This window comes from Cynocephalus volans, chromosome X (assembly GCF_027409185.1).
Source record: "Cynocephalus volans isolate mCynVol1 chromosome X, mCynVol1.pri, whole genome shotgun sequence".
Lineage (NCBI taxonomy): Eukaryota > Metazoa > Chordata > Mammalia > Dermoptera > Cynocephalidae > Cynocephalus > Cynocephalus volans.
In genome coordinates, this window is record NC_084478.1 from 122,973,191 (window position 1) to 122,998,417 (window position 25,227).

General features: G+C 41.4%; 1 protein-coding gene and 1 pseudogene across 1 annotated transcript; one reads left to right on the forward strand and one right to left on the reverse strand.

The window, feature by feature from the left end:
* Positions 1–2,286: 2,286 nt before the first annotated feature.
* Positions 2,287–6,112, reverse strand: LOC134366636 (zinc finger protein 592-like). The gene has a single exon (XM_063082989.1). It carries the CDS (start codon positions 6,085–6,087, stop codon positions 2,287–2,289), a length of 3,801 nt encoding a protein of 1,266 aa, XP_062939059.1. The 5' UTR covers positions 6,088–6,112.
* A 14,046-nt stretch (positions 6,113–20,158) lies between these two features.
* On the forward strand, positions 20,159–22,254 carry LOC134368317 (E3 ubiquitin-protein ligase SH3RF1-like; annotated as a pseudogene).
* Positions 22,255–25,227: the final 2,973 nt, after the last annotated feature.

The window sequence follows — 25,227 nt, forward strand, 5'->3', positions numbered from 1 at the left end:
AATATAAACTACTACCCGAGACCCAGAGTAAGCCCTGGGTGGTATATATGTGGAATAGACCCAGACAGCATTGCAATCGTTTTGCAACTGAACTGATATTGGAGCAATTGCTCACAGAGGTCAAGGAAAAACTTACAATATGAACCCAACTGAATTGATTGCCTGCTAAAACAAACAAAATCATTGTTCACCAGGGGACCTGAACAGCATCTGAAGCCAAAATATAATATTCAGAATGTCAAGGATAAAATGTTCAAGTTAAAAGACAATAAGCAAAGACAAACTAAACAAAAAAGTAAATGCAAGCTAAAAAAAATAAAAAAACTAAAAAAATAAAAGACAATAAGCAGATGCTAAACCTAAGATAATCCAGACACTGGAATTATCAAAGACTTTTAAACAGCTATTTTACCCATGCTCCATGAGATAAGGGTGGGCACTCTTGAAATGAATGGAAAGAGAAATTCTCAGACAAGTAATATAATCTGTAAGGGTACTTCAAAAAGTTCATGAAAGAATTTGTATCATCTTTTAATTCTATTTTTTCCATGAACTTTTTGAAGTACCTCCACATAAAAAAGAATTAAATGAAGATTTAGAACAGAAAAATACAATAATTGCAATAAAAAATTCATAGAAGAGGCTGTATAGTAGAATGGAGGTGACAAAGAAAAGAGTCAGTGAACTTGAAGGTAGGTTGCTAAAATTATCTTGTCTGAAGAACAGAGAGAAAAGAAATGGAAAATAAAAAAAGATACTCAGGGACCTGTGTGAAACAATATCAAAAGCTTAAATATCTAAATTGTATACTTTAAATGAGTGAGTTGTATGAGATATAAACTTTATTTCAATAAAGCTAATAACATATATTATCAGCACTACTATTAATTATTTTAATTATTTTAAAAATAGTATCATCACCATCAAAAAAGTTTAACATTTGTGTCATTAATATCCCAGAAAGAGATAAGAAAGATTGGCTGAAATCTTCACAAGTCTAGTGAAAGATATAAATTTACAGATTCAAGACACTCTGGAAACTCCAAGCAGAATGAACACAAATCATAGTCAGATACATCATAATCAAAATACTTAAGACCAACAATAAAGAAAAAATCTAGAAAACACTAGAGAAAAAGAATATATAACATATGGGGGAAACAATGATTTGAATGACTGTAAATTTGTCATCGGAAACCATGGAAATTAGAAGACGGTTCAATAATATCTTTAAAGTGCTGAGAAAAAATAACTGTGGACCCAGAATGCTATATGCATTTTGGGGATAATGGAACTATCTGTATCTTGAGTGTGGTGGTGGTCATACAACTGTCTACCTTTGTCAGAAGCAGAGATATATACATCAAAAAAGTGAATTTTACTATATGAAGATTAAAAATAAATTTAAAAAGAAAATGACATGTAGATTTAAAAATGTATACATATGGTAAATTGTGAACACTCAAAAAAGGGCATGTCTTTTCCCTCTATAAAGGAAGAGATCATTTTATCCCTTCTCAACTCTACAGGCACGTCCTTTGAAACCAGACATGATTTTTTTTTCATTTTTAAGGTAAGTATATTCTTAGCAACCGTATGTAAATTAAAAATAAAATTGATATATGTAAGTATGCTTTTAACAAATAGCTCAGTGTTAGAAAAACAGCTTGTACTGTAATAGCACTTTTAAAATTTTAGATATAATTATGATTTTTAAAACAGATTAAAGGAATATATTTTGTACATATAGGTCTCTCTCTCTCTCTCTCTCTCTCTGTGTGAGTGTGTGTGTGTATGTATATCTGTGGAACCAGAAAAATGTATTATCTGTGGAAACACAGGAAAATATCTTGAAACACGTACCAATCTCTTAACGTTGGTAAACTCTGGAATTAAGTTTAGTGTTGGAATTGAAAGTGAAGAGAAGCTTCTGTACCCACTTTCTATATCTGAAATTTGTTTAAGTGAGATAATAGTTTTTCTTTTCAATTTTATTTATATTTACTTTTGTGGGGTACAGTGCATTGTTTCAATACATGCATATACTGTACAATGATTCCCTTAGGGCAGATAGCATAGTTTTGTACCTGTTAGTCCATCTACTTCTCTTTTCTCCCATCCCCCTCCCCCCGCCTCTGGTAACCATTAGTTTACTCTCTACTTCTATGAGAACCATTTTTTTTTTCTTTTATTTATAAAATAAGAGCCTTTTATTTCCCATGGTCCACATGGTAGGGGGAGGACACCATGGCACCTCCCGGACTACACACACTGTAAAGCCTCCAGTCACACCTGAGGGGACAGTGAGTGACTGTCCTGGTCCTGAGAGGCCTGGGGTTGGCTCTGAGCATCTTGGGCACCATCATCCTCTGGGGCTGGGCCCAGTGATTGTGCCTCTAGGTTAACCAACAAAGGCTCGCTGGCACACTCTTCTAGTCCGTTCTCTCTAGTATCCATGGACACCTCCTCCCTGGAACCCTCCTCTGGCTCTGTTGCCTCCACTGCCACCTCTGCTCCCTCCTCCTCCTCCTCCTCCTCCTCCTCCTGGTCTCTCACCTTGTGGACGATGAAGAGGTGGCGACTAAGGGAACTGGCAGAGATGTAGCATAAGCCACAGAGGTGACACTGTGCTGTAGAGCTGTTCATCTGGTGCTGAGGCATGTGGCTCTGAAACTTGAGCTCTGAGTCTGTGGCAAAGCTACATTTTGCACAATGAAAAAGGGGCTTGTGCCTTTTGTTGGAAGAGACAGTCGCACCATTGCTGGTGTCTGGAGCATCCCCTGCTATGCTGACTGGTCTTTTCAGATGGTTCACTTGAGGGGAATGTCCAGCTGGGGGTCTGACTTTGGACGTCTGGCTCAGATCAGGGTTTCTGATACCAGGCAGAAGGCTGATGTGGCTCTCCAGGAGGCAGGGCTGAGGAAGGCTGGGGCTGTCCTCTGTGCCGTACCTGCAAGCATAGACCTTCTTTACTGTGTCATGATTGTTGGAGATGTGTTTGCGCAGGCTGTTGGGGGTGTGGAAGGACTGTTCACACTGCTGACATGGGTACCGCTTCAGTGTCCGACCATGGCTCTTTTTCATATGGGATACATAGCTCTCCCAATCAGGAACCCACTCCTGGCACTCCTGGCAGGTCCAGCCAGCGTCCCTCAGTCGGGGCCTGGCGTCAGCTCTGCAACGGGCTTCAGGCCTGCCCCAGCGGCCAGAGGGCAGAGAGCTGCCCCGAGCAGCCACACTAGTGGCTGGGGGCTTAGTGGGAACTTGAGAGTCAGAGTAGCTTGAGGATGTGTCTGCTGAAGACTGGAGGCTTGACAGCTCATCCACATTTTGGGGAACATTGTGGGTGCTCTTGACATGTTGCATCAGCTCCGGCTTCTGCTCGAACAAGAGTGGGCACTCAGGGCACTTGAAGATGCCCACCTGCACCTTGCTGACATTCTGGCAAAAATGCTGCTGAATGTGCCTCTTCTTGTTGAAGACCATTTCACAGGAGCACTTATAAATGAGCTGAGAAGGTCTATGGGGCTGGTTGGGGTGCTGGGTGGTGCTATGGTCTGCGGTGCTGCTGGCAGTCTCGAACGCCTTGGGACAGAATGCGCATTTGTGGAAAACCTGGCAGTGTTGCTCCTGGATGTGACTTTTCAGTAAGGCCAAGGTCAGGTGGACGACACCACAGTGAATGCACCTGTAGCCCACCTTGCGGGCATAGTGCAGGCAATTCTCCTTTACATGGGTCTGGAAGTAGGCAGAGCAACAGAGGACCCCACACTCCGGGCAGCAGTAGGGGGACTTGTGTGCATGAATCCGCTGGTGGGCACAGAAACTGCACTGGTTGGGCAGCAGCATCTGGCATACCTGGCAAGTCAGCCCCTCGGTTTCCTCCGTTGTCCTCTGGAAATGAGCAGCCATGAACACATAGTCCTGCATCTGCTCGTGACATTCAAGACACTTGACTGTGTACCTGATGAGCCTCACAGGGTCTACGTAGAGCGGCAAGGCTGGAGGAGGGAGGCTGGCACTGCCCGAAGTGAGGCTATGTTTGGGGAAGGATGAGGGGGCCAGGATTGCTGGTGTCATGGAATTCACAGGGGCCGACCCGAACATCTGATCATTAGAGATGGGCTTCACGAGCAGCTGAGAACACTGCATGACCTGCCCCTTGCTCTTGTGGTCGCGGGCATGCTGCAGCAGGCTGCACTTATTAAAGAAGAGCAGCGTCTTGGAGCACAGTGTGCACAGCACCTCTATGTGGATGCTCTGCCGGCCATAGTGCTGGTTCAGGCTCTTCTCTAAAGCAAACGCGTCTCCACACTCCAAGCAACAGTACCCACCGGCTGGCACATGGATCCTGCTGTCTGCAGGTGGGCTGAGATTTGGCACATAGAGGGGCACGGGGTTAGAGCTGTGGAGGACCTTGTTGAAGACCTCCATAATCAGCGAGGTGTCCTTTATCACCTGGTGGACCAGGGGCACCGACATTTGCATAAACTGTGCCTGGCTCTGTCTCTGTGCCAAGGACTTGGCCGTCACTGACATGGCGATGCTGTGGGGGACCAGATTCAGGTTGGCCAGGTGCACCACTTTGGGCAGGAGGTTGGCAGTAGCCAGGGTGGATGCCTGAAGTGCTGTGCTCTGTTGCTTTTTGCCCGTTTGTGAGCCCAAGGCAGGTCTCTTTGGGATGGGCAGCCCAGAACTGCAGCAGGAAGATGAAGAGTCACTGGCCTTTATCATGCTCTCATCCCCTTTCCTGTCACCCTGGGGGCTGCCTGAATTTGTGCCTGCCTGAGGAAAGTGCTCCTTCCCAGGCATCTCCTCCCCTGGCACCTTACTTGGGGCCTCAGCAATGGTGCTCCCCAGAGGTGACCCAACAGGGTACTTACTTGAATCATCAGGGTCTGGCAAGATCCTTGTGATGATCCGTTTGATTTTCCCCGATGATGTCTTAATGGTTTTGATCCTGACTTTGGGAATTGCTGGTGGGGAGCTGGCAGCCATGGAAGGGGAGTCTTTGCTGTTGCTGTCACTGCAGATGCTCTGAGGGCTGTCCGATGGCTTAATACTTTTTCTAGTGGCCTCCAGAGGGCTCCGGGGACTCTCTGGTGGCTTAGGCACTTTGGGACTGCCTTTAGAACTCTCTTTAGTGGGCCGTGAGGAATTCTTTGTGTGGCCAGGCTGATCCTCCTTGGTGACACTGGCTGCTCTTTTGGCCTGAGGGGCCACTAAGGCTGCAACATAAGAGGACAGTTTGGAATGAGCTGGCTTAAAATGCTGCCTAGGGGGCACTGATGAGCTGGTACCAAGTTCACAGACAGGCCCATTGGGTTGTCTGATACTATTGCCAGGGGTGCTGTTGAGCTCCAAAGCTTCCCCAAAGAATCGACTGGCATCCAGCTCTTTGTGAGGCTCCACTGCCTTCTGCTCACCTCGATCGTGCTCCTCCTGGCTTGCCAAGGGTAGGGGTTCTGAATTGGGTTCTTTCTTACAAAATTGATTGAACACATGCATCTCTGGGACTGGAAACTTAGCCGGAGACTCTAGAACTGGGTCACCCACAGCCCTGCACCCAGAAGGGGGTGGGAAATAATCGTCAGGGGGCTTGAACTTTATCCCAAACCTGTTATCTTTGATGGGATACTCAGGTTCTGGGCTGGAGACTGGACTGACCTGGTTGAAGGTGGGTAATGGCTCTGACTTGGGAAGCTCCATCTTGCCACGGAAACTCCTAGCACTGTTTCCATTCATGAAAGTGGAATCAAACTTCCCACCGGTGTGAGGATCTGGAGGTAGGTCTGAGCCCCGGAATTCACTGGGTAGGAGACTGGGAACAATGTGGTCTTTTTCCGCTTCAAACAACTCCTGGTGGCTGGTGTTCTTGACAATGACATTCACGGCCGGCAGTTCTGGGGCTGATCCTGAGTGAGACAAGGACACGCTCTCAGCCGTACACACGCGTGGAGGTTTGAGGGGACTCTCCTTTCCCTCGTTGGGCGTCTGGATGGCCTCCTTGGCATCAAGGCCGGTGGGGTCTGGGATGTCAAAGGCAGCCAGAAGGTCGTCAAAATCCGGGGTTTTCATATCCCCCATGGCTGGATTCTGGCAAGGGCTTAGTGAGGTTCTCAAAACAAAGCTGTGGTGAGCGTGGCTGGGGAGTAGAGCTGCGGAGAAAATAAAAACTTCTATCCAGGCACACGGTCTAGTGTCCAAACTCCACCTGGCGGCGGCTGCTGCTGCAAGCCCCAGGCTCGGCCGCACGCGTCCCCAGCGCTGGCTGCGGGAGCCACAACATGGCGGCGGCAGTGGCGGTGGGGACTGCGGCTCCGGGGACCGGGGGCCGGGGGCCGGGGGCGGGGCGGGGGCAGGAGCCAGCCTGGCGGCGGGACCCGGCTGGGGCCAAGGCGGGGGCACGGGGGCACGGGGGGAAGGGGGCACGGGGGCAAGGGGAGGGGAGCGGCGGGAGGCAACCCGGATCAGGAAACCTGCCAGGGCGGTGCAGGCCGGCCGAGGGGCTGTCCCCGGTCCTAGGCCCTGCCTCCCCCCTCCTGCCCGAGGCTGGCTTCGCCGCCTTTTTTTTTTTTTTTCTAGATTCCACCAATGTTGTGTTTTCTGTATTTTAAAATAAAAATTCTACGACATTAAAAAAATGAAAATATAGAGGAAAAACCTACGTTTGACTTCCTCTTTCCTTACTTCCACCTCAGTTGTCCTTACTGATATGCATCACATACCTCAGTGAAAACAAGTTGCTGAGTCTTTGACTCAGAAGCAGCCTCGACTCTGTTTTACAGCAAAACAGGACATACCAGAGTACCACAAAAGATCATGGGAAGATTCGTGTTATCTTATTTTGTTTGTTTTTGGCGGCTGGCTGGTATCGGAATCCGAGCCCTTGGCACTATCAGCACCACGCTCTAACCAACTGCACTACCGGCCAGCCCGCATGTTATCTTTTAAGTATGCCTTGTATTTGCACTGTTTGCACATACAGTTCTCATTTTTGTGATGAGGTTCCCTGTTTCTGTAAGTAACTGACCACCTTCAGAGCAGTACTGTGAAATGCAGAGGTGTGGGGAAAAGGCAATGAGCTTTGGATGCAGACTGACATAGAAGAGAATTCAATTCTTTTTTTTTTTTAAGATGACTGGTAAGGGGATCTCAACCCTTGACTTGGTGTTGTCAGCACCACACTCTCCCAAGTGAGCTAACTGGCCATCCCTATATAGGGATCCGAACCCGTGGCCTTGGTGTTATCAGCAGCTCACTCTCCCAAGTGAGCTAACCAGCTATCCCATATATAGGGATCCGAACCCGTGGCCTTGGTGTTATCAGCACCACACTCTCCCGAGTGAGCCACGGCCAGCCCTGGAAGAGAATTCAATTCTTAAACCTACTGGCTATAGATTTCTTTATCTAGCGCTGACCAGTTTGTTCAGTGGTTATAACACCAAGATCAAGGATTTGAATCCCCATACTGGCCAGCCACTAAAAAAAGAGAAATTCTCTACCTGTAAAGTAGTAAAACTAACAGTACCTTCCTTACATGTAATCTCGTGTATTACATGACATAGTCCAGAATTTGGGCCCAAGCCTATTTCTGGAGGTCAAACTCTTTATTACCATAACATACTGCCTCTCATGAAGTGCCAAATGCATTTTTCCAGTGGAAAAAATGCTGTAAAAAATTATTAAATTCCTCTATTAACCCACAAATGTAATATGATCAATTCCATTTGAAACTCTAACAAAGAAAGGCAGTGGCCAAAATTCCTTAAGGCTGGAAACTGGGATGATATAAAAATACAAAAAAAAAAAAGTATACATTATAAAGTACTATCTTAAAACAATTTTCAGATTTCGCTTATTAGTACTCCAGACCTTTGATCCATATAGAAGTTGTATTTCACTCACTTAGAGCCCATGTTCATGGGACCATAATGAAACACTTAAAACTAGAAGACTCCCTAGAGACCTAAATTTTAGAATTGTGCTATGCATTTTTACATACATGAAAAGACTAGGTTTATAACTATCACAGGTCAATTTAACTGTTTCATTCCTGAGAAGTCCTAGATCATTTCCTAAGTAGGCAGACAACTCAGACCATCTCAGCAACAAACTACGGTATGTGGAGGTAGGAAGCGTTGAATCCTTGTGAGTCATGACCCTTTCCTTAAAGGCACACTCTTTGGGATGACAGTAAGGCACAGACAACTGCTGATTTAAAATGAGCATGGTCAGGGCCGGCCCGTGGCTCACTTGGGAGAGTGTGGTGCTGATAACACCAAGTCAAGGGTTAAGATCCCCTTACCCGTTATCTTTTTTTTTAAAAAAAGGGCATGGTCAAGTGTTTCCAGCAATGCTCCTGGTATTCCTGATACAGGTTTTCAGAAACTGGGACACTAGTGTTCTACAGAATGATGTTTAATGAATGGGTAGTCCACGGGGGTGGAGGGGAAGAGTTCTGTGGTAAAATAAGGTAGGGAAATATTGCATTGAACCATGTAAACAATTTAATAACAGATTAGGGTAGGATATTTCCAAACGTTTTGATATATGAATATGCATTGGAAATCTCCAAGCTAGTGACAGAGTAGGCAGGGCTTCCCACACATTTGTTTCTGTGACATGTTTTTACTGTACACCTATTAACATCTCTTAGAACTACTAATCTGTAAGACGCTTTAGGAAATGCTGTCCTAATATTTACAGACCCATGAATGCAGTATATACTCGATTTTCAGTTTTTGAGTTTTGCTATTTTTCTGCCTTGCTGTGAAAACTTTTATAAGGAATGTGCAGGGATAGGGACAAGTACCAAATGAAAGTTAATTGAGCAGAGAGATAAATCATGTGAGTAAAAGCAAGTAGAGGCTTGTTAGGAAGATCCTGTCCCTTCTTCTCATCAGTAAAATATTTGTAAGCCCTCTCTTAGTGGCAGTTACTAGGAAAATTTCCAAAGATGGCAACCCTGGTCTGCTGCTTTTTCATTATATTATAATGCCAGGTGATCCTTCTTAGGCCTATTTCTCTAGTATCTGCTCTAGGGAGGGAAAGATGTGACACCTTTCCTCACCCATCAGAAGGGTCACTGCTGACACTCCTCCAACAAAAGACAGGTCAACAAAAGAAAAGCATAACAAATTAATTTAATCAAAGTTTTACATGACATAGGGGACTTCAGATATGAAGACCCAAAGACCCAGGGAAAACTGTTTATTTTTATGCTTATGCTGTTCTCTTGCTCTAGAATGACCCCTTACTCTTTTCTGCCTATCAATATCTGGCCTTCCTTCATGGTCCACTTGAGGTTTCCATCCTTTCTTTCTTTATTATTTTTTTCTTATGGATTTCATGGAAGAATTTGTTACTTGTTTTCTTTAAAGCGTTACCTATTGCCTGTTTCCCATTTCCTGTTATCCTTTGCTTTATATCGAGGTTTATTGCTTATGTATATTTACTTTGCCTCCTCAAATAGATTTCAAGTTCCTTTAAGGTAGAGAACTTTTTAAAATATATAATGCTTACAGTACCTAGCACAACCCTGGACATGGAATAGGTTGATAATAAATATTTACTGACTGATGTACAAAACTGCTGCTTTATTTTCATATTATCTTGTAGGTGGAGTTAGATATGGGCTGGCAAGCAAAATAGTAGATGGTTAAAAACTGTTAACCTATAGTGACATGACCTTAATATTCTAATGCTTGAGTTTGTCAAGTGATTATATTTCTGGCCAAAATAACATGTTTGAAATAGTTTTTTAGCATAGCTCAAAATATCTACAATTAGAACTTCAGGAAGGATATACCTACCATTTTTCTCCATATTCAAAAATATTCCCATAGCATATCCTAAGAAATTAGTGTATGTCCTCAATCTGATACCTGCCAAAATCTTATTTCATGTTAGTTCAAATTACTATTACTTTTCTAATTACTATTACAGCAATTAAAACTAAAATTTTGGGGCTGGCCCATTACCTCAGTTGGTTAGAGTGTGGTGCTGATAACACTAAGGTCCAGGGTGCGATCTCTGTACTAGCTAGCTACCTAAAAAATTAAAAAACAGAAAAAAAAATTTGAAAAAGACAAAACTAAAATTTTGGAGTGATCAAGATTAAAAAGACTTTACTCTTTTTCTCCTTTTTGTTTACTATGCTGGTTTTCCACCAGAAATCAGGTCACCTTGTGATGTATAAAAGGGCATACATATAATAAATGAAGTAAAATGAAAAATTAATATATATTTAAAATGGGGTTCATGTAAGCCAATTTTGAACTTTTAATAAAAGAAAATTTCAAGCTTTTAATAAAATATTATTTTTAATTTTAATAAAAAGAGCTGCATTGTCTACTTGGACAGAAGGATGCAGAACACATTATTTTCACTATCAGCTGCTCTTGTAAACAGTTTAGTTCAATTAGCATGACTCAAACAGGTCAGTAAATCAATATTACAGGCTAACTGAACTGATTAGTCAAAAATTTTTGCACAGCTGAAAGTCATCACATTATATACATTCTATTAGAGTAAAACCTTGATTGACCTGAATTTAACTACCCTGAACTCTGAATTAACAGGATTTTTTTTCTGTTCTTGAATTTGAAAAGACCAAGGCAAATGACAGGACAATTTTATAGCAAGTGTAGTACGGATATACAGTTGTTAATTATGGGCTGTTCCAATGAGTAGGTCCATTTGTTGTGTTTTGAAGAAAACTGGGAAGGACTCTAGTTTGGCAAATAGCATTCAGTTGGTGATGCTTGAAATTTTACCTTTGTTATTAATCTTTGATTTAAGGAATGGCAAAATACAACTGTCCTTGAAAAGAGAATTACATAATCTAAAAAGTGAGTTACGCCTCATCAATGAAGAATTTATTACCTATTTCCCAACATGAAAGTTCATTGTGAGGCCCATATAAAGTCAGTTTTGATGTAGCAAGGGTTAGATTGAAGACCAAGGACAAGACAGCGTCCAAGGAAGGCAGAGCTCTTATGGCTACCACATGAGAGACCCTGGTTATCTGGGAGCAGCGTGGGAAGAAGTACTCTTGGGGATTATGGCAATGAGGGAAGGGGAAGACACCAAAGCAATCTTGGTTTCCTCATAGGTTTTCTAAAGTCAGTCTTTTACTCACTCCCAGCATTTAAAAAGGGTCCTATGGACACTGCTTCTTGAAATTTCTTCAAGATTTTATTGTGTTAATTGTAGATGACTGAATTTCACTGTAATAATTCATGGTGATGGGCATCTTGGAAGAAAATTTTGAATTGGTATTTCTTTTCCTGGAGAGCTTGTGTGGCTGGTAACTATAAGGAGTTGCTCCTGCCAAAAAACAATGAGCTCTCAGAAATAACATAGCCACAGAGCCAAGCTGCACCTTAGCCTTTGATTCTGAAGGTTTCTTTAGATGTCAGCCCTCTTTCAAAGAAAATAAAATACAAAATAACGTCAGTCATAGCCAAGTCAGAGGGGACATCAATTCCAGCCAGCTACAGTTAACTTAGAAACAATTTCTTCATCTACAGAACTACTATGTTGGCTTTTGATTTTGATTGCAGCAACGTGCACTTTGGCAATTCCAACTAGAGACTCCCTTGAGAGTGCGGGTGGGCCATATAATTAGGTAAGACTGTCAGACTGGAGATGTTAACTACAATTTGAACGCACTAGCAACTTAGATTCAAAGTAGAACTTTTCATAGAATCTGAGTATTAATTATTTTTCTTATTTTATTGAAATGAGGTCCGAGTTCTAAGTGGAAGAAGTAAAAGAAGATGTACTTATAGAATAAACTGTACTTATAATCAGGAAAAAGCATTCAGAGGGATAAATTATGTAGGACCAGCTTTGAATAATTCCGTGAATTCATTTATTCGTTCATTCATTCATTGCACAATTACTGCACATCCATTATGTGCTAGCAGCTGTGCTAAACTGGTGATTTGTCTTTGACCTTTTGTTCTCTTCTACTTTGTTAGAGATACCAGTAGTAAAAGGCCTTAGGTTCTAAAGTATTTTGGAGTTTATTCTGAAGGTAATGTTTATTTAAGCATGGAAATGTCATGATGAAATTTAAATAGTAGAACAGGTTTTCCTTATGCAACGTGGAGAATGTATTGGAGATGTGAGCAGTTAAGAGTCTGTTACAGTAATCCAAGGGAAAGATTACTGGTGGTCTGAAGTATGGGAGTGGCAGGAGAGAGGGAGAGAAATAGAAAAGATAAAGATATATTTTTAGATGGTAGAAATGATGGGACAAAGTGACTGGATGTGGAGGGAAGACCGTGTGTGAGAGAGAGGACAATCAGGGATAAAGTCCAAGTGTCTGGTTTGGAGAATTAAGTACATGTTGGGAATATTGGCCCTCATGCTGCCCTCTGAAGTGGCCAGTCTGTTCCAGGCACTGTGCTGCAGGGAGAATTCTTGGCCTTGGTGAGAAACTATGCACTGTCTATAGCATACTTTCAGGGTTATCTGATCCTGCCTGGATGGCAGCTATTTTGCAACTCTGTAGACTGCAGATAACTGATAGCAATTCTGAATAATTCTTGTCTATGGACAAAAATGCTTGTCTACAGTCAAGCAAGTCTAATTCTGTCAGGCAGAGGGACAGCTCTGTCCCCCTTGTGAAAAAGAGTTTTGCCTCCCATTTGCACATTTATTTCAATATTCCTGATGAATAACTGTGTTTGTTCTTAGGAGTCTCCTTTTAACTGGTTGTAACACTTTACTAGCCTCCTCATTAAGGAGTTAAATACAATTCTTAGCATGTGTTTATTTTTATATTTGTATGAGTCATGATTTTGCCGTCTTGTGAACATTATCTTTTAAACAGTGGTTGAACTTGACAAATATTGTCCTCATAGAATTTACATTCTAGTGGGGCAAACAGATAATAAAGCAAACAAATAAGTACAGATGTACAGCAAAGTATCTACATATTGATAAGTACTATGGAGAAAAATATAGCAGGGAAATGGGATATGGTGTGGGGGTGGGTGGGATGAGGTGGGGTGCAATTAAATAGTGGGGTCAGGGGAAGGTCTTAATGAGAAAGTTCTCTGCAACTAACATAAAACAACATATCCCTGACTTTGGACTATATCAGGGGCATGCAAAGTTATGTGGCAGTGTAAGCCACATTTACAATACTATTAATTTACCTTGTCACGTCCTATATCTCTTTACTACCTTAATCGGGGGAGAAGGCTTTGTTACTGCACCCTGTCTTTTTGTTTTTCCTTTCCATTTTTTCTTGCAGGAAAACCTACTCTCACCTTACCCCTTCCTTCTGATCAATATCTTATCTTCATCTAATGTGAACTGGTGTTTTGCATTCAATGAATGTCTTAGTGGGCATGTCACAGTCTGTTCAGAGACAGGATTATAAACTTTCTGAAACAGACTTGGAGTTAGGAAAATTTTAGTTTGTTAGAAACTTTTCTAAAAGGTTGGGATCTCTACCAGAACAAACCAATCAATGGGAGAGGACTTGTGGAATTTCTTCTAGTGAAAGGCACTATACTCAGTGCTGTAGAGCATACAAAAGAGAAAGGTACCGTGGCAATACATATTTAACCTAAACTTGACAGGAATTCAGGTTATTTGAAAACAGATAATCAGAATGATCTTAGCACGACTTACATATCTAGGAGGATGTGTGCAGCTGTCCCGTGTATGCCTGTATAGTCTGAAAAGATAAAGAAAAACCTAACGGGCAATTCTTTTTATGTGTCTCCTTCCCCAATAACCTCTGACCCCTTTTGGCCCTGGCTGAGAGCCAGTGCTCTCAGTGACATTTTAAAAAATCTTTTTGAAAATTCCATTCTTAAATCACAATTTCAGAGCTGTAACCTAAGAAGTTGTTTTGTGTAATTGCTGAACTTACCATCTGGATATTAGACACAGGGTTAATTAAAAAGCCATCAGTTCTATTTCCAACGTATTCATAGGGAAATGATGAAAGCCAGTTTAGAGGAGGTATTTACCAAACAGTGGTTCATCCACGTAGTCCCCCGAAGTTACACCCTGACCGCTGGAACAATGTAACGCACACTGGGATTCATGGGTGTACATGCTATGGCTATGGCTTGACAGAGTTTGTGACTCTGTCACTATCTTATTCACCCTCCACCATTTAGTTACTGTTGCTGTTGCCATGTACTTTGAGGATACTACTTTTAGGTCTTTCCCTGAGCCCTCCTACCTCTGCTAGATAGTGTCAGATCACTGAAGTCAGCTGGTGTTCCAGAGAATTAAATCGAGAAAGGCCACCATGTTCTGGTTCTGTTCGACTTTTCCTGTGTTTTGTTCCCCTGGCTAAATACTAAGCCCCTTCAAGTTAGGGAGTCCCAGGTTTACATACAATACCCCATTAATGTTTACAAACAGCTGTCACATCGCTTTTGCCTATTAGTGTTTTATCTTATACAGTCAAAGCTTACTTGTTGCTGCTATTGGAGAGGTTGTGAAAACACCATAATGGTATTTATGGATTCGCAAGTGGAAAAAGAGGAAGATATAGTTTAGGGGTAAAGACAGATTTAAGGATCTTAAAGCCCCACCAAAATGCAAATGTGTAATCTGGTAGGGGTAATGCATTAAATCCTTACTAGCCATCAATATCTTTGCTAAATAAATTAACCAATGAGTTTAATTAGAGTTCCTAAATGAGGATAAGTTGCAGGAAGGAGCAAGTTTTGACTTGAGTAGGGAGTGGCATGCTATGGAACATGAAATATGTTAAGGGGGTGGAAGAAGAGGAGGCAGCCTCACTCTAGGAGGCTTGGACATACATTTCTTCAACAAATATTTACTAGCTCTGGGACTTCTTAGGGCGGGGGAGTAGAATGTTAGGAGAAGTGAGTGCATATGGGATGAAAGAGAGAACAGACAACCTCTTTCACAATTTTGTCAAAGACTAGCCCTTTGGACATCCAAAGGTTATTTTTTCTGCATACATCTTATCTCTTCTTTGTTAGTTTTAGACCAAAGTGGAAATTCCCTTATCTGCTCATTCCTTATCTGTTATAGATTCCTTTGCTTGTTCATAGATAGCAAGGTTGAGAGGAGTCTGTAGAGCCCTAGCTTCCTGGAAACTTTTCTTCTCTGCAGTCACAGAAGACATTTGCTTTGCCCTCTAAGCTGCCATAGCTGGGCTCTGGGGGTTTATATAAAGAGATATTTGAGGCAAAAAAAGTGGGCTCATCTCATCTTGTGCTTTGGTGTTGCCTACAGACTAAGTTGATGATGGAGTTAACTCTTCCTGCCAAGGTCATCAGGAAGATAGCTGTCCCTGACACATACTACCATTAACCTGAGAACTAAAGATTATGGATTCAGAGGGACCTTTGAGCTAAATGGCTTTCACAGTCAAACTGCACTAAATCAGAAAAAAGTTAAAATAAGAAGCAAGGCCACTTTAAGGGAAGAGCTCACCTGCATTCTTTCACAAGAAATGCATCTTTGATCCTTTGTCTAGGAGGACTAGTACAAACCCTCCTGTAACTTGTCTGATTGCAACAAGCCAGTGTTTGAAGGTAGCAGCGTGTCAGAAAGGCCACACTCAGGCTTTGGTACTGAAAGACTTGTGCTTGAAACCTGATGTACCACTTCATAACTGTGTGGCTTGGATCAAAGACACATAACTGCTATTGCCTTAGTTTCCCAGTCTGTAAAATAGAGATGCCAATGTCTATATGACAGGGCTTTTAGAATTAGAAATAACACTGGAAAAGCACTAGCACAGTGCTCTTACAAACTAGGTACCCAGTCAATTACAGGCAGGATTAATGCAATGTTGCTAATGTGAGATAGTCCAGATTTTTTGCTCCGCCTGGGAGATGGGCTAGACAAGCTGGGACCATGCAAGAGGGTACCCTAGTTCCTCTGCAGCAGTTAGACAATTTTCAGAGGTAAGAGATATTTCATGCCAGAGAAACAATAAAACAAAAATGTTTCAGATAAATTAGAAGAGCCCACAGGATGAACAAAGTTATATTCCATAGTGAGCAGCCCTAAATACTGAAATTTAGGGAAAGTTCAACTGTGAGATAATCAGTTATTATTAGTAACATTCGTTTTCATGTAGACCATAAATGCGCTGAAGAACTTATAAATTGCTTTTTCTGTTAAATCAATTAATTCTGCCTCTTGTTTACCTTGATGAGAATAAACGGTTTGCTAGACACTGAAATGTCAACATTGGCCTGAAATATCACAAGGTCTGAATTAATAGGTTTATGATACAACCAGGTAAAGCTATTTTTCCTTTATTCAAAATCTCCTGCTTAATGACATATTATCCTTTAAATTGAGGCAATTTCTATTGAGGCTTTTATTATTAGCAAGAGGCACATGGACACATTTTTTAAAGTTTTTTTAAAAATTTTAATTTATCAATATACAATGTAGTTTGTTTTTTGTTTTTTTAAAATTTTGGTAAACAGACATAACACAAAATTTACCATTGTAGCACATTCACATTGTTGTGCTACCATCACCACCATCCATTTTCAGAAGAGGTTTCTCTTCTTCAATTGTGTAGAGTAAATTGTGTTTCCTAAGTGAAGAGGAAGAAAGGGAGAAAAATGAGAGAACCAGAAAGCGGCAGGGACATGAGGAGACCACAGGAAATGTCATTCCTTTAGTTGAAATAGGGAGGCAGGGTGGCTGTATCATGCTTGGCTAAGTCTATGGGGTGGGGGAAGGAGGGAGGACTGTTGCTGATCAAGACTATAAATTGAGGATTAAAAAAATTGAGAAGTCTCTTATTATCACTTGGATAATAGATATGAAGCTTAGCATTCTAATGAAACACTGGTATATAGTTGGGGTAAGATGTTGTGTGATAACTTTTGAGAGATGGTGAATAAAATTACATCCTGGAATTCAGTTGTTTGACATTTGCTCTGAAGTATTTTCAGATTTAGTTATTATTTATGTTTATAACATGCTTTTGATATGAGCAAGGTGCTAAAGAATGTCTCTTATTTCAAACAAGTCTCAGTTTATGCCTCATAGTTCAAACCGTAGGGGCTGTGGCATACAACTGCCATCTGGCGACAGTATGTTTGTATAGCAGGGTTAGATATTTAATACATAAAACAACAACTACTACTACTACTACTACAACTTGGGGGCAGAATTTGCAAAACCAAATTGATGAAGTAATAGTAAGTGTCCCAGGAGTTTAAATTAATAAGATGCTGGGTTTTTTTTTTTTGTTGTTGTTGTTGTTTTTTAAAAAGGTCATCCCATACTGACAAACTGCCAAAAAAAAAAAAAAAAAAAACCGTCAAGAAGCAATCTCTGAGAATACTTCCTCATGGAATAAAAGTGGTGCAGAGATAGTTCCTATTTACTATTGGCAAATGGGATTTTTTTCATGTATAGACAATATGAATTGTGAGTGGTTTCATTGTCCTGGTGATGTGGTTTACACTTGAATATACTGTAAATGTACATAGCTGAGAAAGATGATTAAATAAAAAAAGTGCATCTGAGAGGAAATGTTTCATAAGCTCTAAATCTCCTTTTAAAGGTTATAGCCCTTTCAATAAAATCAAGCATTCTTTTTCTATTGTTATGTAGTTCAGTCTTCTCCTATGTCATGTAAGACTGCTTAATGCTTTGAGAATTCATTTTACTTAAAGAAATAAGCTTGATAAATCAAGCCCCGTGATGATTTCAGGATTAATAGACCTTCTTTTGAAAATAAGTATACTGGTGGCACAAATGTAAGTGATCTGCTCCAATCACCTGAAGTCGGTAAGGTTGGCAGGGACAAACCACCCAATAATTTCCATCTGTCTTCTCTTGAGAGTCCAGATGTGAAAGCTTATCTTTTTCTAGCCTCATTTTAATTAGCTGATTAGGGGAAACAATGATGAAGTAGCCTGAGGGAAACCTCTGAGCTACCCAACTGAACGTCACAAGACTGGCTCTATGGTGTAAGAAAAGCTAAAGTATTGCTTAATTTTAAAGTGAAAAAAAATAACACTAGGGACAACTGGAATTAGGAAGGAATGAGAGTCTTAAATGCATTCCTATTGCTCTGTTCTGAGGAAATATGCTTAAGAAATTATACTTTTATAAAGAGTGCTACTTCCCTGAGGAAAACAGTCTATTTTTGTTGAATAACATTAGTTGAAGTTCTAAGTGACTTTTAAATTCTCTTGTAGTTCCCTTAATGAGCAATTAGCTACCTACATCTTTGGTTCACAGTTAGGAGTAACAGGCGAGGGAGGAAGCTGAGAGTGTGGTGGGGGGAAATGTATTCAGGCATTTTCCTGAACCTTACTTCTATCTTAAGCAATCAGGTCTTATTATGAGCCTCAATTGATACGTCACACATTTCATCCTGTGCTAAATTAAGCCTTTAGTGTTAGTTTGAATAAAGTGAGTAAAAGACTGGTATCTACTTTTTCTTCCACCTTTCTTTTCACCTCTTCTGTGTTTTTACCCATCTAAGGTGAGTAGTTTGAAGATGGTTTTCCCAATAATCAATAGTCAGGAGTCAAATGGGCACCTTGCTATCTGTAACTTTAGAATCTCTTTATAGTAATGTCTGGGTGGCCTCTATTTTCCATTTCTATAGTCACCACACAAGTGTGGGTTTTAGTACAGAGATTGAAATGGTTAACTGGTTTCTCTGCTTTCCATTTCTGTTCCATCTGGCTCATCCTATGTATAGAGAAGTTAAATCAATTTTGTCTGACATCATTTTCTCTTACCTGAGTTCTTAGAATGTTTACAATTCATGTAGTATAGCAAATCCGAATTCATTGGTCTGACTGTCAAAGCTATTCTTCCTATGGCTCCCGTTCCCAATTCCTACAGTGAGTTTCCAGTGTGGGCTCTGCTGCAAACAAGCTCAGCATATTACATTGGATTATTTCATTGAATCTTCCTGATGACCTTATGATGTGGGTACTTTTTTTCTTACTCCCATTTTATAGATGAGGAAACTGAGGCTTATAAAGATCAAATACTTTGTCTTAAGGTAATGCAATTAGTCAGTGGCTGCCTCGGGTTGAATGTCCCCCCACCCCCCCCACCAAAACAATTCCCATTGTAACTGCTGAGGGTGGGAAATCATATTACAGTAATTGAAAGGTGGGGACTTGAAGAGGTGATTAGATTGTAGGACCATGTAGCAGTGAATGGATTAAAAATTGTGGTCATGGGCATGGTTTGGAGAGCTTTAAAAGGAGAGTGGTCTCTTTCTCTCTCTGCTCCACCATTTTTGCAATGTGATACTCTGTGATTACTGAAGTCACCACCAAAGAAAGCCTTCACTGGATGTGTTCCCTGGACTTTGGACTTACAGCCTCCAAAACTGTAAGCAATAAATTTTATTTTCTTTCTAAATTACCCAGTTCCACGTATTTTGTAAGCAACAGAAATGGACTAATACAGTGGCAAATCTATTATTAGAATCAGTGCTGGCATACCTAGTAGGCCGACTGCTAGTGCCTTCAGCCTGTGTTTGAAAAATGCACATAAAAGGGGTTGGCCCGTGGCTTACTCAGGAGAGTGTGGTTCTGATAACACCAAGGCCATGGGTTCAGAACCCATATAGGGATGGCCGGTTAGTTAACTTGGGAGAGTGTGGTGCTGGCGACACCAAGTCAAGGGTTAAGATCCTCTTACCGGTCATCTTTAAAAAAAAAAAAGAAAGAAAGAAAAGAAAAATGCACAAAAAAAAACATTTTTGAGAATTTGGTTTGATATGAAGAGGGGCATTATGGAAAATAATCAGAACTTTCTTAATTTTTATTATATTATTTTGTTTCATTTTCCTCATCTGATGCTGTTAAACCAAGTTGGTTTCTTAATAGAAAAGGTTGGTGAGAAAAATGATAGATGCATGAAATATTTTATCTTTTTTAAACTTTGTGTTATAGAGAATTTAGAATGTGCACAAAGTAGGCTCTTGCTATTCTCACCATGTGATTCTCTGCTGCCATGAGACCCTATATAGAGCCCCCACCAAGAAGAAGGCCTTTACCAGATGTGTCCCTCTGGACCTTGGACTTCCCAAACTCCAAAACTAGCAAAGTCTGAAATGGATGTTACATGAATCATTTTAAAGGATGCATACAACTATGAACATTTCTGAAGCTTTTTCTTTCTCAGTAAAGTAAAGATGGATGAATATGCGTTGTTGGACTTTTTGGAGTGTCTCCAAGCTTGTGCAAAGGTCTTGCCTTGCCAGCATATGTTTTGTGAATGATGTTTGCTGGGGATAGTAGATTCCTAAAGTGAACTTACGTCCTGAGTGCAGGACTCTCATTGGCTAGAGTGTGGAGGAGCTTCCCATTAACATCCTGCTGGTTAGACTTCTGGACGGCATTACGCAGAGGCCTTGGAAACCTGGCATGGTGGAGGCAGTGGGACCAGCCTCACAAATGTGTTCAGAGCTCAGAGCAGTGCTATGGCTTAATTGTAGCTCAAAAGATCTGCAGAGTTCCCAGGATGGACAGCAGCCCTGGGTGCAAGTCTGGAGCCCCCTGGTGAAGAGTATACCTCAGTTACCATATGCCAAAGCATTATACAACTGTGAAGGAAAGAGCCTGGAGACCTTAAATTCAGCAAGGGTGACATCATCATTTTCCAATGAAAATTGGCACTATGGGGAAGTTAACGGGATCCATGGCCTTGGTTCCCCACCAACTTTGTACAGATTATTAACCCATTACCTCAGCCCCCACCTCCGTGCAAAGCTCCTTATGACTTGGAAGTGAAAGACAAGAAAGCAAAGATTGCCTTCCATTTTCAAAGGATGATGTTCTGACTGTGATCGCATGTGGATGAAAACCGAGCTGAAGGAATGCTGGCAGACAAAATAGGAATATTTCCAACTTCATATGTTACGTTTAACTTGGCCGCTAAGCAGCTGATAGAATGGGATAAGCCTCCTGTGCCAGGACGTGATGCTGGAGAATGTACCCCAGCGGCAGAGAGCAGTACTGCCCCAAAGCACTCCTACACCAAGAACACCAAAAAGCGGGTGTCTCACAATGACCAGTCCATGGAGATCAGCCCTCCTGTCCTCACCAGCTCCAGCAAACCCACAGCTGCTGCTTGATCTGTCTGGGCTTTCCTGCAGTGTCCCTTCTCAGGTTCATGTAAGTAGCATTGGGTTAAATGTGACTCCACCCCAAAGCAACCCAGTGACAACTGGCCCCTTGTTCACTTTCCCATCAGATGTTTTCTACCAAGCAGCCCTTGGAACTATGAATCCTCCTCTTCCCCCATCCTCTCTCCTGGCTACCACTGTCTTGGCCTCCACTCTGCCAGGCACTGCTGCTGCTGGAATGGGACAGCAGAATCAGTCCACTGATCAGATTGCACATTTATAGCCTCAGTCTTGCCTCAGTGTGTATGTTGCTATATATCCATACACTCCTCTGAAAGAAGATGAACTAGAGCTAAGACGAGGGGAGATGTTTTTAGTGTTTGAGCATTGTCAGGATGGCTGGTTCAAAGGCACATCAATGCATATCAGCAAGATAGGCGTTTTCCCTGGCAGTTATGTGGTACCAGGCACAAAGGTGGTAACAAATGCTTCCCAATCTAAAGTCCCTATGTCTACTGCTGGTCAGACAAGTCGAGGGGTGACCATGATCAGTGCTTCCGTTGTGGGAAGGCCTGCTCAGAAGCTCCAGGGAAACGGTGTGGCTGGGAGTCCCAGTGCTGTCTCCAGCTATGGTGTCAGCAGCTTACATCCAGACAAGTTCTCAGGCTGAGGTCTTGTTGCACATGAATGGGCAGATGACAGTCAACCAGGCCCTCAATGCTGTGGCGACAGTTGCAGCACACAACCGAGAATGCCCTACGGCAGCAGAGACGCCCATCCAGGTACAGAATACTGCCTGCCTCGGAAGCCCCAGGTATCCTCTTCCAGCATCACTCACTCTAGAAGTGGAAGTGGGTGGAAGCAAGTTGCCTCTGCAGGGGGCGGTGGAACCTGAGCTGCCGCTAGGCGGCGACCACAGCAAGGCCAGCTCCTGCTCCGTGGACCAGGACGGCCCAGTCCCAACAGCGGCAGCAGGAGCAGCTCTAGCCCAGGATGCTTTTCAATGGAAGACAAGCTCCCCGGATTCTGCGGTCCCAATTTCTTACCCTCCTCATAAGGTGTGTTCTTCCCTGGGTCCTGTCACAAATGAGTCTGAACCTGTTGTTTGTGAAAGGCCCAGGGGCAGTGGTTTTCTATCCTCTGCAGAGCGAAGCAGAACTTGAACGTAAAGAAGGAGATATTGTGTTTGTTCCTAAAAACTGTGAGAATGGCTGGTTCGAAGGCATGTTACATTCTTTTTTATAGCAGAGTAGAATTCCATTGTGTAGATATATACCACATTTGGATGGACTTAGAAAAAAAGTATATTAAGTGAAATAAGTCAGGCACAGAAAGAGAAATATCTCATGTTCTCACTTATTTGTGGGAACTAAAAATAAATAAATACACAAACAAATGGGTGGTGGGCGGGGAAGAAGACACAACAATCACAATTCCTTGAACTTGTTAAGACAAGTGAACAGATATGATGTTGATGGGGGAGGGGGGAAAAGAAGGGGGAGGAAGGAATCGGTAAAGGGACAAGAAAATCAACTTCATTGCATATTAATAAAATTAAAACAAACAAACAACAACAACAACAACAACAAAAACAAAGGCACACTACCATGTAATGGGAAAACTGGCCTTTTCCCAGGAAGCTTTGTGGAAAACATCTGTGTAGACTAACACTGAAAAGGCTTCAGATCACATCACACAACAAAATAGCACACAGCAATAATGAAAAAGCACTGGAAGTGCAGACTTCCAGATGGTCAGAAGATGAGCAAAGGATTGGCATCTGACTCTAGCGCCCTCAGCACGGTTATACCAGTGAGTACAGTGAGGAAGGTGTTGTGTGGCGTTGTCACTCTGGATTCTGACGTGTAAGGTGTGCCTTTTACTGTCTGATGTAGTCTACAGAGAAACCTTTTTTTAAAAAAGATATATAACTAAAATGGACAATTGTTTACATGCCTTAACTAATTTATTTGCTTTTTTAAACCTGAATTTTTCTTATAGTAGAGAAATTCCTTGGATTATGATTTTAAGAAATTATTCATTTCTGCAATGATATCTACAGAGAAGCTGGATTATCTCCAGTTAAAGGAAGAGATTCTTTTTGACACAGAATGCGTCTTCCCTTCCCTTTACCTCTGTAATGTTTTTTGGGTATTTTTTGACCTGTAAGGGGATCGCAACCCTCTGCACGGTGTGGTCCGCACCACGCTCAGCCAGTGAGTGCACCGGCCATCCCTATATAGGATCCGACCTTGTGGCCTCGGCGCTACCAGCGCCTCACTCTCCCAAGTGAGCCACGGGGCCGGCCCTCTAATGTTATATTTTGGCATTATGTTTTGCTTTTTTTTTAAGACAGAAATGCCAGTTCTCTAATTTGGTTCTCCTCTTCAGGAAACCAAACATACAACTGAATCAGTATCAATCACGACCTGGGGTAGGGAGACAGAAACTTGAGAGAAGTTAGTGATTCCTTGTCTTTCTAGTTTGCTCAGGAATCACCCTTAAGACCTAGTCCTCAATTTAATTTTGTGGGGGTTTAATTTTCCTAGAATAAAATCAGTGAAGTAATAAGGAAGAATAAAATACAACCCTTGAACAAAAATGTGTTCAGAAATATATTTAGTTTTACAATGGAAGAAGCAATTCATTTGTTGGAAGGTAGGGAAAATTGAAGTTGTCTGAGAATGTCTATAAAATGTAATTTCGCATTTTACTTCAAGTTATCTGCCTGTCCAGACACAATAAAATGTTTGTGAGATTAAAAAAAAAAATGTACACAAAAGCGATAGAATAGTATAGTGAATCCCCATGTACCCAATATCCAGCCCTGATAATAATCAATCTATTAAGCTTCATCCATACCCCCATCCACTACCCTCTTCATCTGTAAATATGCATCTCTAGAAAAACAGGACCCTTAAAAATAATATAACAGCAATACAATTATTTCACCTATAACATTAATAATTCCTTTAATAGCATCAAATATCCTGTATTTGTACATATTTCCAATTGTCTCATAAATGTTAAATATTTTATACACTGTATTTGAAGTAGGATCCACATAAGGTACACACATTTTGCTTGGTTGCTCTATCTTTTAAGTCTTTTTTAATCTGTAAGTTACCCCTCCATCTCTCTTTTTCCTCTTTGCAAGTGTTGAAGAAATCAGGTGGTTTGTCTTGTAGAGTTTCCCACAGTATGGATTTTGTTAATTGCATTTCCATGGTGTAGTTTAACAAGCCCCTTTGTGCTCTGTGTTTCTTATAAAATGACAATTGGATCTAGAGACTTGATCACATCTAGAAGTTTAATTATTCTTTTGGGGACTACTTTATTTTATTTTATTTTTTTTTGTTTTTTGTTTTTACTTACAGGCATTTTTATTAGGATGATAGACTTAAAAGGTTCCCGTAACCTGCTGTTGTGAAGCGATGAAGCACCGCAACAGGCTTCAAGAAAACTGAGTGGCCTGGAGCGTGAAGCCTCCTTACACTGCTGCTGACTCAGGAGGTGCCATTGTGGGAGGGTTTTCCCAACAGCAACCTAGAAATCCACCGAGTTGTAGGGAGATGGACATTGGTAAAGCACAAAGAAGCTTACAACAAGCCGTGACTAATGCACATAAAAGTGATCATCTCATTTTCAGTCCAGGAACTTCACAGTAAGCAAAAAATTTTTTTTTTCAAAAATAATTTTGTTTTCAGATTTATTTTAGAATAAATATTCGAGCAAGAGTATGTCCCTTGCACTCATTGCAGTAAGAAGATTGCTTTTGTTTTTTTTCTTTTTAGGGTCCATGTTTATTTATTTATTTGTTTATTTTAAATTTTTAAATTTATTATTAGCATATTCATTCTTACGAATTGCTGTATTTCTTTATGCTCTTTGCCCAACCTATCACTTCGCAAACCTACTCCCTTCCTCCCCATCTCTAGTATCCTTAGGTTTGTTCTCTTCTTCGGAAAGTTCAACATATTGTTGTGGTCTTTTCTTTCTTTCCTTTATTCCTTCCTTCTTCCCTCTCTCCCTCTCTCCCTTCCTTCCTAGCAGCCAGTTATGAGTGAGAACATGTGGTATTTCTGTTTCTTTGTCTGTCTTATTTCACTTAACATAATTTTCTCCAGACTCATCCA